Genomic DNA, 12825 nt, shown 5'->3' with positions numbered 1-12825 from the left:
TTGCCTTTCTGTCTGAAGATTTCCAAATAGTTTAGCTTGGAGAGTTGGCTTGTGGAAGAACTGATTCACATGTTTATTTTCTTTTCCCCAAAGTAATGACTACCCAACAAGACTTAAATATTCTTGTGCTCTTTTCTATATGTTGTTTGTGTCCTCGTCCAGAATTACGTCCGCAGAGTATTCATTAGGCAAAATGCTACAGAATTTTTATTTTACAGCTTTTTTAGCTTTTTTGCAACAGTATAGGTTCTTTCATTAGTTTCATAGAGCATTTTTTTTTTTTCTTAATTACCTACAGTCCTACATGCAGTTCTGGGGCACCCAGTTCAAGAAAGACATGGACCTTGGAAGGAAGAGCCCTGAAAATGATCAGAGGGCTGTAACACCTTCCGTATGAAGACAGGCTGAGAGGTTTGGGGTTGTTCAGCCTGGAGAAAAGAAAGCTCTGAGGAGACCTTATTGCAACTTTTCAATATATAAAAGGGGCTTGTGAAAAAGATGTAAAAAAGGAAAAAAGGACTTTTTAACCAAAGCCTTTAGGGACAGGACAAGGGGCAATAGTTTTGAACTAAAAGAGAGTGGATAGAAACTGGATAGAAGAAAGACATTTTTTATGATGAGAATGGTGAGAAACTGGTACAGGTTGCCCGGAGAAGTTGCAGATGCCCCATCCCTGGAAGCGTTCAAGGCTGTGTTAGGTGGGACTTTGAGCGAGCTGGTCCAGTGAAAGATGTTCCTCCTCATAGTGAGGGAGTTGAACTGGATGATCTTCAAATGTTCCTACCCACTGTTTCCTGCTCCTAATTATTCTTGGCTGGCATTGACCTTCTTCGCTGCTTTATATCTGGAGCACCAAATACGGTGAGGTATTGATCCTTGATCATGTGTATCCATGAGTATGGTGATATAAACAGAATTCGTTTTCTTGGGATGAAGGAAAGATATAGCACACATCTTGCAAAGATATGTCTTTCTTGGTTTCTAATTTCTGTTGAATTTCTCATTCCTTTATGCCTTACAGATAATTTGTTAAGAAAATTTTATGTAGAAAAATATTTTGTGCAAGTAAATATTGCCCAATTTGGAAGTAAGAAAAACCCCAGAGAACCCGAAGTTAACAGGAATTGTATTATGACTCTGGAAAGACATGCTCCGAGACTGCACTCATTTCCCTGGTACACTCCATGCTGGTTGCATGTATTTATAAAAGACACTGATGAGTCATATATAAACATTTTGATTATAAAGATTTTCTTCGTTTTCCCACAGACTTGCTGCTTTCAAACAGCTGCATCCCATTCCTGGGCTCAGCAGAGGGGCTTGATTTTCGAACCTTGCTGCCGGATGAGGAGAGGGGCCGGCTACTAGTCGGGGCAAAGGACCACATCTTCCTGCTCAACTTGGTTGATGTAAACAAAAATGTAAAAAAGGTCAGTGCCTTTTCCACGGAGTTTATCTCCTAAGTTAAATTTTGTTAAATTCTTTTTGTTTGGTTGGTTTTGTGTTTTTCTTTCTTTCTTTCTTCTCTGGGTAACTGCAGATTCGTTGTGCAATGAAATTTACCAAGATTTGATCATCTCACCTGCCGTAGTTATACGGATTATCTTTAATCAATTGAGTTTCTTGTGCTGATTGATGTCCTTTGTGACTGATGACCTGCAAGAGATCAGCTGTGTGGAAGAGCCCTGCAGTGCATGAAAATAGCATCAAAATATCAGCAGACAGGAAAAATGCAGCTCAGAGTGTTCACTTCTCAATTCCTCTGGTCATGGTTACCCTCCTCATTTCAAAGCATTTGGAAGGAAATAACTGAAGACAGCTCTTTCATTGCTTCCTGGCATCCCTGGGATTACTTTACTCTAATACTGAACAGAGCAGAGGCAATTTGGATGGTTTAAATCATAGTAAAATAAAAGTGGCAATTTTAACATTTTGGTTAATATCTAGAATGACTAGTTTTAGGAAAAGCTTCCACTGGGATCTGCTGTAGTCCCTTGCCTGTGCCCGGTGACAGTGTGTTAACTTGAGATAATAAGATGACAATTTAGCCTTCGATATTTCTAGCAGACATGGTGAACTGGAGCTTTTGTAAGCACAGTTGACTGCTATGAGTGGAAACCAGATGCTTGCAACAGGAACACATGAAAGCTGGTTTCCTGCTTGTCCCAGATAGGAAGAAAATCTGAATTCTCAGCTGTGTTTGGTATTTTCTTTAGGCACCAGAGGGTGGTTTTAAATTACTACGTACTGCTGCCAGCTCTGAAGAGGTAACTGACCCTGAATTAATGTGATTGCAGGCAGGAGCTGAACAGGTGGAACAAGAGACTATTTTGCCCTCACGTTTGAGAGCAACGCTTGCTGTCATTGTATAGAAGAGATACAGTACCAGTCTGAATATCTTGTTCCTTATCTGGACTTCAGCAATGCTGCACATGGCAGTTTCTGTAAAACTCAGATTCTGGGTATTTCAGGAAATTTCTTCCTGGCATGCTTTATCAAGCACTTACCTTGCTTCTGTCATCTCAGTAATTGATTCAAAATCCACTACCCCTCCCAGGATATTGCATTAATAACAGCACTACTCACAACTGCAAATTTTCAGACCACAAATTGATTTTTGGTGTAGGCTTTCTGTAGAAGACAGATTTTGTTTGTGTGAAAAGCAGACTTCTGTTTCTGTGGGCTTCTGCTTGCCTCCTGAGAGATGCTGAGTGCTGTCACCTCCCATTATGTTCAGTGGGGCTTTCTGAGCCCAGACCTTTCTGGAGGTGGCAGCACTCTGTGTGAGCCACCCCTCAGTCCAAGCTGGTGACATTTTCCCTTTGGCCAAACCAGCGCTGTTCATTACGGACCTTGTGCTTTCCAAGAAGAGCAGAACACAGATGGAGCCAGGAGCACTAATGTGCAGTCAGACAGTGCCATTTGGTATAGATGTGGTAGAGAAAAGACTTACTTTGTATTGGAAAGAAAATTTGGATTTCCTAAGATGAATAGAGAATGCATGCTTACGTATCTGTGGTAACCAGAAAGGAGGGAATAAAATTCCTAACCACTTGCGTATCTGGACTAAATATGTGTGCAGGTTCAAATACTTCTTTTAGTAGTAAAATAATAGTTTAACTATTCAGATAATATTTAACTTTTCACAAAAAAGCACTGAGGCAAAATATATTTAAATGGGTAGAACTGACTGAGAAGCCTTGCAGAACGTCCTGGTGTGCTGATTTCCCAGGTCTCCATGGGCATTCAACAACTTTATAAATGTATCTTCTTGCTTAAATGCCCAGGTAACACAAGGCAATGTCACATGAGTGTTTCTCTTTAATTCCACTGTGCTTGGCTGGTTGAATCTTGCAGTGGAGGGAAGGGATGAGATGAAGGAAGTTGCGTGAGGAGCTGTGTATAAAATCTCAGCCCCTGAGGAGGAAGCTAAAGGATACTCTACAGTAGCAGTGAAGTGTCAGAAAGTAGCACTTGCCGGTGCTGTGTTTAGACTGAGCGTGGTCTGGGTTGGCACTGGGCCAGGCGGCTCACTTCCAGGCCTTCCCAGTGTGGGGAAACCACACATGTTGGGACTACAAGGGTCTGAAGTGTGTCCTTTGTACTCCTCTGGAGTACGAGTCATCTGGAAAAAATGATCTGCTTACATACAGCTACTAAAACGAGTAGAAATTGATTAGAATATTAAGTTTCTGCCGATAAATGATGTGTTCATTTGTGGACTTTGTGGAAGGAGTGTTAAAAGCACGCTGATGGGGCGAGAGAGGCATAACAGCTTTGAGACTGCAGTGCAAGATTGTGCATAGTTTGGGGTTTCCGTTCTTTAAAACAAAGCTGAACATGAACTTCTTACTTTGATAAAGCTCTCAATTTCAGATATTTGTTTTGTTAGGAGCTACTGATACCTCCAAAAGCTAAGTCAGGATCCCCAACAATTTATTCTCATGTGTAGATATAATTACTTGGCAAGATTATATTTTAGAGTCTAATGCTCTCTATTAAGACATTTCTGGCAAAGAAGGATCCAAAGCATTGTATCCTGCTCCCTTCTCTAATGTATACATATATATAATTTAATAACTTCCTTTTTAAAACCTATTAATTTACCTAAATTAGTTAATTTGACTTCCATATATTAAGTTATAGCTTTATTTCCTGGTGTATTTTTCCTGATGAAATAAATCAGTAGTTCTGCTGGAGTCAGAATTTCTTAAATCATTGTAGTTTTTATGAAATGTATTGTGTAATAGGTTGAAAATTTCCTTAGCTGGCAGCTTGAAAAAAAATCTGTCTGGTTTCCAGTGCTTGTAAACCTCATTATAAAACAACAGCAAGTACCACAGTGTAATGAGCAAGTCCTCCAGAATGACAGATGAATGCAGAAAGCGAAAGTGATTATAGTCAATAAATATATAAAATATAGCAATGGATAATCTTCTTTCTGTAACAGGGATGTATTTTCTCTGAAGTTTTCCTGTACAGAAGCCATTAGCTCCTGTTGCAGGAATGGCATTATGAAGTGTCCCTGACAAATTCTGCAAGCTATTTGCAAACTGGAAAAATTGTGATTTCTTCCTGTGAGTAAAATAAAGATGGTCAGCAAAGGAAAGTAGTTCTACTGAAGGCCTCTGTGCCATTACCACCAGAAGTGCAGTGTAAAACGGAGAGATGCTTAATAGCATGAGAGGCTGGAAAGCTGGCAAAGAAATTCTATAGGAGCACCAACCTCTGGGATCCTGCTGGAAACATGACGTCAGTACATCGAAGTTTCTTGTGAGTTTGCAAAAGCCTTTTCTATTTTACTCCTTGCGCTAAATAAATACGAAATACAAAATGTTGTCAGCTGGGTAAACAGTGGGTAAATAGCTGCAAAGCAATGGTGCCCCTTTCTGTGGCTGTGCTAACAGTGCCCGCGGGGTTACACGTCAGCGCGATCATCACGGTGTGATCTGCAGCGCGACCCGCCCAGCTCCGCAGGAATAGGAATGCTGTCAAGGCCTGACAAGCTTTTGAAAAGCTGCCAACCTGCAGGAGCTGTCGGTGCTAGAAGACACAGCCCCATGTGGGCCAAATAGATAAACATGTCAGATCCCCAGCAGCAGCTTTGGAACAAGTTGTTTTCATCTGTCCCAGCGTGCACTGGCTCAGGGTCCCAAATCATCATCTGTTGTAAGCGGCCCTTTGGGATACTTCATGCAACTTCTTTAGGAATGTTGTTGCTGTGGAACAGATCCTTGTTACGCCGATGTTTCAGATTTGATTTTTGTTCAAATCTACAATCTATTATTTATATTTATTTATTAGCAGTTTATACCCATTTCCTCTGGCTGTTGATAATTCTGGTCTTCAGAGCCCTTTGATTATTCCTGCATAATTTAACTTCTTTTGTTTTAGTGATGCTTCCCAACCTTGTGTCATCTGCAGGGGTTGTTGGAGAGTTCTGGGTTTTTACCAAAGCTACTGAAGGGTGCATGAAATAGGATGAGCTCTGACACTGTTTCTTGGGGAACTGCACGAGTAACTTTGTACCTCAAGTTCTTTACTTATCAGACCATTTTTTTTTCTTGTACTAATGCCTGTTTTTGGCAGCTGAGCTAATCAGTTTCCGTGTGACAATGTAGTGAATACTTAAATGGAGCCCTGATGAAGAGCAGCTCTACCACCTTAATGTAATTCAGCTAGGTTATTTAAGAAAAGTACAATATTAGAGTGGGATAGTGGCTGTTTACCAAGTTCTGTTGTCTTCTCTGCCACACTCCGTTTTCATTGGAAACTTGTATTATTTCTTCCCTAACTAAAAACTTGTTCTGAAACCTTAAAAACAGATGAAAAAAGACCCAGTGGGCTTCTAAATTGTTTAGATAGCTTGTGATCTTCCTCTTTTGTATTGTGACAATAGATAGCATTTTCCACTCATTTTGTAAAGTTCTGCACCATCCTAGATTTAGTAGCCTAATTAGAAGTGATTCTTGAAAAAGCTGTACTTTCACACATTTTTTTGTAATCAGATTTCACTGTTTTATCTTTGAGCACCCCTTCTCCTGAAGATTTATAATCTTAAGTGTTAGGCTAGGAACAAAATCTGATAGAGAAAGATGCATACATGAAAATGAGTAAAATACCAGTATTATTAATTCATGACAGATGGCAGCTGAAATTTGGCTCTTAGTGGTGGATCCAGATATTATTTTTATATATACATACATACATACATATATATATATATATATATATATAGCATTCACATACCAATTTATTTATATATAAATAATGTATTAAAAAAAATTACTTCCTTTTTCATTCCTTTCTTATAGTAAAATGCATATTTGGAGGAAGGGAAAATGTTACTTTTAGAAATTCACTGCTCCTGATCTGGAAAAGACCTCTGTGGTTTTAAATGTTTTGTTTTAATCAGAAATCAATTTCCAGCTACCCTTTAAAGTGATACCTTATCTGTCCTACACTTATGTACTGCTTAATTTTGTACTCCTGGGAGGTTTTCTTTCTCTCTGATAGAAAAGAGTTTATTAACTTCCATTTATTAGGAGAATTTAATTTCTTTCCCATTCCTAAATTTAAGAAAATATTTGAAGAATGATTTAAAATTAATGGTGAGGTTGTTTTTTTTCTTTTAATTGGGCAATAGAAGATAAAATCTAGAAATCATGACAGTAGCTGACCTTTGGAATTTTGATATGGTTATTTTAAAAGGAAAATAAACCGAAGATTAAGAAAAGAAAAGAATCCTGTTTAAGTATACAGTTCACATATTCCAACTAGTTGCATTCTTGCCTTAAATTCAGTAACTCCACTTAGCTATTCTAAGATTTCTCCAGACATTTCAGATACATACAACTATAAAGTATATTAAGTATATAATTTGTACTGATTGTAACACAAAATTATTGTAACTTTACAAGTCAATGTTGTTGTCACCTTTAATATATAAGGCCTGGCTATCTGGGGGTTTTTTTCCATTCCTTGAGGTTTTTACTTATTGAGAAATTTGGGAATAAAAGAGAATTTGTTAATAAGATGTTACCATTGTGAATAAAGCATATAAATAGAAAAAAAAAAAAAAAAAAAAGAACTTCAAAGCTTCAAACCATTTACAAGCTAAATGATTTTAAATCTGAAAGAAACTACAGGAGCCTCCAGTCTTACTTTTTTGGCATATTGCGAAACTAAGTAACACATTGGAATAAAATATAATGGTACAATTTAATTTCACCCCCTACAGAAAAGTCAGTACACATGTATAATGTTGCTTGTGCCAGTGTTTGAGGGAACCAGGCTTGTGGCACTGTTACACAGCATGTCCTGTAATAAAAAATGAAGTTCATGCTTTTTTGCTCAGCACATCAACTCATTATTTTATGCAATTTTTATGATGCAACTCATCAAATGATGCAATTTTCTTGATCTATTACGATTTAGAACTGACAGTTTCTGGGAATCTCTCATTTCTCATATGGTAAGCTAATAAATAGCACTTTTACTCCCCCATATATAATTGCAAATTGATTTTCAAGTTAAATCACTTAGCTTCACTTTTCATTGTCTAATGTGGCCTTATATAATGCTAAATACTGAGGCTGTTGAGTAACTAGAGAGTAAAACAATTGATTTTTTAAATAATAATTGTCTGTGGTCAATTATCATAGAAGGGGGGATGTGTGTATTTCAGCCTTGTAGGACAAACACTGATTCCCATGAACGAATCTGTAGAAGATTTGAGGGTAACTCAAGTCCATTAACACTTCTGAAGCCTTGAAGCAGATGTCTCTGTTTTTAACTCCTCCAGTTCTTCTGTGTAGTTGGCAAGGACAGGTGGGCATTTTCAAAAGCCTACAAAGGGACATCTTGTCTACCTCATTGGATAACTAAACTTTGGCCAAAAATCTCCCAAACCCCTTGAAGACCTCGAGGCTTTCCTGTAAGTGATTCAGGGATCTTGGGCATAAAGTTTATGTACAAGAAAACTGAGGATCAGATCTCAGACAAATCTCCGTGGCCAAATGTATTTGGAGATCCATGATCTTACGTTCCTCTATCTGTTCCTTTTCATCAGCTTTTCTTCACGGGTCGCTTTTCATCAGCTTTTCTTCTTAAACTTCTCTGTGTTGCAGTGGAGACCAGACTGGACCTACCTTCAGCCCTTCATGATGTTTCCAGTACTTTCCTCTGTGCTTCCTGGCACTGTGCTCTGTGCCATCCACACATCCCTGGGATGGCTGATTGCATTTCCATACCTGGGTGCTTTGACCAGATCTTTCCGAGAAAATGCTCTGGGAAAGCAAATTTGTGCTCCAGTGCTGCAATGCTGTTACACTGTCTTATCTCTGACTCCATGTAAATATTGTTGCAGAGGGTTAAGGTTTAAGTAACTTAAACTACATTGTCTCTGCTAAGAGGTTTTTTTATCAGGAAGGTAACGGAGTTCACTTGAGAGGAAATTAATTTCCTTGCAGAAATCCAATACATCCATTTTCACTGGGAAGGAAAGAGAAAGAAGTAAAATCCAGACTGTTTCCAGATTGAGAGAAACAGTGACTGTAGGTTTTGGAAAGTGATAAAGGTACTTGAGGGAGGCCACTTGCTTTTTGCTTTCCTTACCTGTGTGGGACTGAGCCTGGGTATGTCAAGCCACTTCCAGTAAGGTGCCAACAGCTGGGTGAAGGGGAATATGACAGCAGTCAACTCCTCTTGCATGCCACTGAGTTGTGCGTCCTTCCTTGATGTTGTTTTTATTTCTAGTGCATATTATAATAATTCTTCATTCCTATACATTTGCTATTTAAGATTTTGTAAAGCATGACTGGAGACTACTATAAAGCATTTGTGACTACTAATGACCTGCTGACTGGTGCCTGGGACTTCAGGCAATTTACTAATCAATATTTGCTTAAAAAGTAGTGTGATTTGTGGTGTTTTTATTACTAGTCATGAGAAATAACAATTGCTTTTTCTTGTCAAAATTAGAAGTACAAAATATCCATATTTAACACAGTGATTCGAGAAGAATCTGTATTTAGCTTCTATTTTAAATTTAATAGAATCAGATGTACTCAATCATATCCAGTTTTGACTGCTTAATTGAAATCAGTGAGGCAGAACCTGCACTGTTGTTCACTGACATTTCTTCACCATCACAATTTGGATTACAGTAACTGATAGTATGTTGTCATCTGGATTTATCTACATCAAAACCTATTTTGTAGAATTCTGCAGGGCAGATTAAAAAAGAAAGAGAAACAGTATCAATATATACTGGCAATTATCTAAGGTCCACAGTTCTTCTCTAAACTTCTGTGTCATTTTCTCAGTAAACTCAGTTAATGTTGATGTTTTTAAACCATGCACTGTTGATTCCTGCCAAATGTACTTTTTGTTCTACAAATTTCCCTTCAGCTGTCCTTAGTTTTTTGAACCTAATTATTTTCATTTGAAAATTGGCAGAAAGAGCTAAGTGTTTTTTTTATAACAGTTCTGCCAAGTCCACTGGACCAAATTCTTACAAATGTAATTTGCCTGGCTTTGCAATCAGTTTAGTTTCCAGATGATTTGGCTCATCATAACTTTGAGAGAAACACATAATGGTGACAAGGTGCCCCGGCCAGATTAACTGAATGCTTTTTAAAAGTACATGTAGCCAATGAAGAAATAAACAAGAATCAGGGGGGTTGATTTAAAGCCTCTTAACTTTTTGTAATGGGATCTTGTACTTGAAGTCATGTTCATTTCAATTTACATGCAAGGTCCTTCAACATGCATAAATCTGTTTTAACTGTTTATTCCTGGAATAATCTACAGTCACAGGACAGTGTATAATCTTCATCATCTTTGTCTTGTTTTAACTCTATTACAGATTTACTGGCCTGCAGCAAAAGAAAAGGTAGAATTATGCAAATTAGCTGGGAAAGATGCCCATGTAAGTATGATGTATGTTTTTTATTATGGCTGAGGATTATGCATATCTATGTATTTTTTATTAAATGCAAAAAATGCTTTAGTAAGCTCTTGTTACACTTCTTCTGAACTAATGTCCTAAGTGTTTTTTCTTAATTGAAAAACAAAGTTACATTTCTGTTGGTTTTTAAATATTAATACTTAAAAAAATTCAATCTTGCAGGCATCAATCATGATATGTTGTTCTTTTGTGTAATAAATGCAGCTGAGAGATGAATGGCGTTTCCTCAAAAATGTATACCAGGCAGTATTTCCCTGGAATCCTCTTTTCTCACATTAAAATGCTTCTTTTTTTCTTGGGTGTATCCTGAATTTAACTTCATTATAATTCATTAAAGAAACAGTAGTAGAGCAGTGTACAAATCAACTTAATTTGCAGACAGCTGCAGTTGGGGTTTAAAAAAAAATCTCAGACTCAATGGCTTTTGCCAGAAACCACAAATCTTCTTTAGGAAGTATATTTAAGGTACATACGTGTACACAATACAACTTTTATATGTTTTGTGCAGCACAGATTACGTCATGTGTCTAGAGCCCACTCTAAATGTAAACATTTCCTGGCTGTAAAATAAAATTTCTTCCTTTTCTCTCCAAAAAAAATCTCCAGCATGTCGGTTACCAAGGTATCTTCCAGCTCAAAATGCTCTCAGCTCTCTGCCTGAAGAGTTTAGCTTTTTATTCTAACTTGTTACTACCCTTACCTTTACAGCAGTCAGAACCTAAACAATGCTGAGCATTGGAAATATTCTGATACTGGTGCATGTGGAAGATTTGTGCTGGTCTATTTCTACACTAAGAGAAAAAGGAGAAGGTCCTGAGAGGGAAATAGTTGTTTCGGACTCTCACTTAGATGCAGGGTGATGGCTTGAACATATGAACAAATCCTGTGTGTTCCCTCTGAAGTATCTGTTATGTGTTTTTGTGTTCATTTCGTTCTGGGCAAGGCTAAATCAAGGCTTTTCCCCCAGCCCCATGTATCATCCTTGCAAGCATGCCTGTGCTACTTACCAACAACAACAACATGGAGCAAGCCCAGCTAGAGCCAGGATGTCCCACTGGACTCAGAAATGACCAAATAAAAGTCACCAGTAAGATGTGGTTGGTGCAGAGACAAAGCATGCCCTTGGAAGTGTGTTGAAGCCTTTCAGCCCACCGCAGTCGCTTTAATCATGTGATCTTTGGTATTAAAGCATGTGCAGTACCCTGAGCTGGGAGCAAAGGCAGGAAGACTGGTAGCCAGACAAACCCAGTGGCTCTGCGACCTCTGCCCAATTGTTGACGGGTGGTGTTTGCTACAACACTGGCTGAACAGATTCCCTCCGAACCGTGGTGTGAGCAGACAGTTTCTCGTGGCTGTAAGCATACAGCAGAATTAGGTTTGCAAGTCTGATTGATGAACTGCCTGGTAGATAGCCACTGTCAAGTTATAGTCCTAACAGGTTTGAACTACTTGTAAACAGTTTCTGCTACAGTAGTTCTGAGTTTAAATACACCAATGCTATGGCTGTAACTTATATAAGCTTATATGGCTGTAACTTATATTCTATGTATAATGTGAAAGAGAAGAATAAACATGAAAAGTAACCTTTATCTTTCTTTTCCCAACAGACAGAGTGTGCCAATTTTATCCGAGTTCTTCAGCCGTACAACTGGACCCATGTTTATGTCTGTGGCACAGGAGCGTTTCACCCTCTCTGTGGATACATTGAGCTTGGAACTCACAAAGAGGTAATTTAACTTTCTCACTAGTCTGACATGTCAAGGAATAGCCCTCATCTTGTGTAGCATTCATCATAGATTGGAAAATACTATGTGAGTGTGTAAAAAATGACCTGACAGCAGCTTGCATAAATAACAGGGTAAGTGGTGGATTCTGTGGGTCAGACGGGAACTCTTGTTCTCACATTTGCTATGTGCATATCGCTTTTGAACAAAGCACTTTTCCTCAGGCTTAATACACAAAGTTCTTCAGAATGACACTTCCATGTGATTAACTAAGTGAAGAGAACATCTGACCCAGATGTCTTCCTTTCTAGTAAGTCATTTCTGCACATACTTTCCTTGCGCACACACATTCAGAGTTCAAGATGAAACTTGTGGTTCTGTCTTTAATGTACATATACCGCAGAGGGTTTCCTGTGCCTTGTGCGTGAGAGTAATAAACACTTTGAAAAGGTTCTCTAAGCCTGAGTCCAGAGACAGCATCTCAGGACTTTGCAGTGTGTTGCAGTCTGGTCACCAAGCAGGTCTTGGATGTCCTCCATCACTAGTGGCATATTCCTGAGCTGAAGTTAGCAGCTGACTGGTCTTCATTTACTGGTGACAAAGAAATCACTATCCTAAGTGGTAAATGTTTGAGACCTAACCCCCACAACAGAAGAATTTTAGTGTTGTGTCAAGCAGCCACTTAGTACACAAGTCTCTTTTTAACTCCTATATGTATCACACCTTGGCTGTATTTATCCCACTGATACTGTTCTCAGACAATGTTGAGATGTGTGTGACCTGTCCCTCTGCTTGCCTGTGGTGCAGGCTTCCTATGCTGCTATAGAAATAGCTTTCTCTTTTCTTCAGGGCTTGGTGAAATTCTATAGGAATATAGGAAATGAGGTTTAAAGTTAATAAATGCAATAACCTGAAACAGAATAATAGAATTATAGAATGGTTTGGGTTGAAAGGGCCCTTAAAAATTATCTCGTTTCAACCTCCCTACCATGGACAGGGATGCCTTCCACTAGACCAGGTTACTCAAAGCCCCATCTAGCCTGGCCTTGAACACTTCCAGGGATGGGGCATCCACAGCTTCTTTGGGCAATCTGTGCCGGGGCCTCACCACCTTCAAAGGAAACAATTTTC

At 38.6% G+C, this 12825-nt stretch overlaps 1 protein-coding gene across 6 annotated transcripts in view; it reads left to right on the top strand.

Moving 5' to 3' along the window:
- Nucleotides 1–12825, top strand: part of LOC138104440 (semaphorin-3D-like) — a 36349-nt gene that overhangs the window by 17944 nt on the left and 5580 nt on the right. For 3 of the 6 annotated variants that reach the window (XR_011148080.1, XM_069003731.1, XM_069003732.1), the window contains 3 exons: nucleotides 1270–1430; nucleotides 9869–9931; nucleotides 11578–11697. Coding sequence is in view for 2 of the 6 variants with exons in the window: in XM_069003731.1 (XP_068859832.1) it covers nucleotides 1270–1430; nucleotides 9869–9931; nucleotides 11578–11697 (344 nt within the window). In the remaining 4 variants the exon portion in view is untranslated. The other 3 variants (XR_011148081.1, XR_011148082.1, XR_011148083.1) reach the window with 3 other exon arrangements.

Source organism: Aphelocoma coerulescens, chromosome 1A (genome assembly GCF_041296385.1).
Source record: "Aphelocoma coerulescens isolate FSJ_1873_10779 chromosome 1A, UR_Acoe_1.0, whole genome shotgun sequence".
Lineage (NCBI taxonomy): Eukaryota > Metazoa > Chordata > Aves > Passeriformes > Corvidae > Aphelocoma > Aphelocoma coerulescens.
Note: the sequence above shows the minus strand (reverse complement) of the source record. Positions and strands in the feature narration are given on the sequence as shown.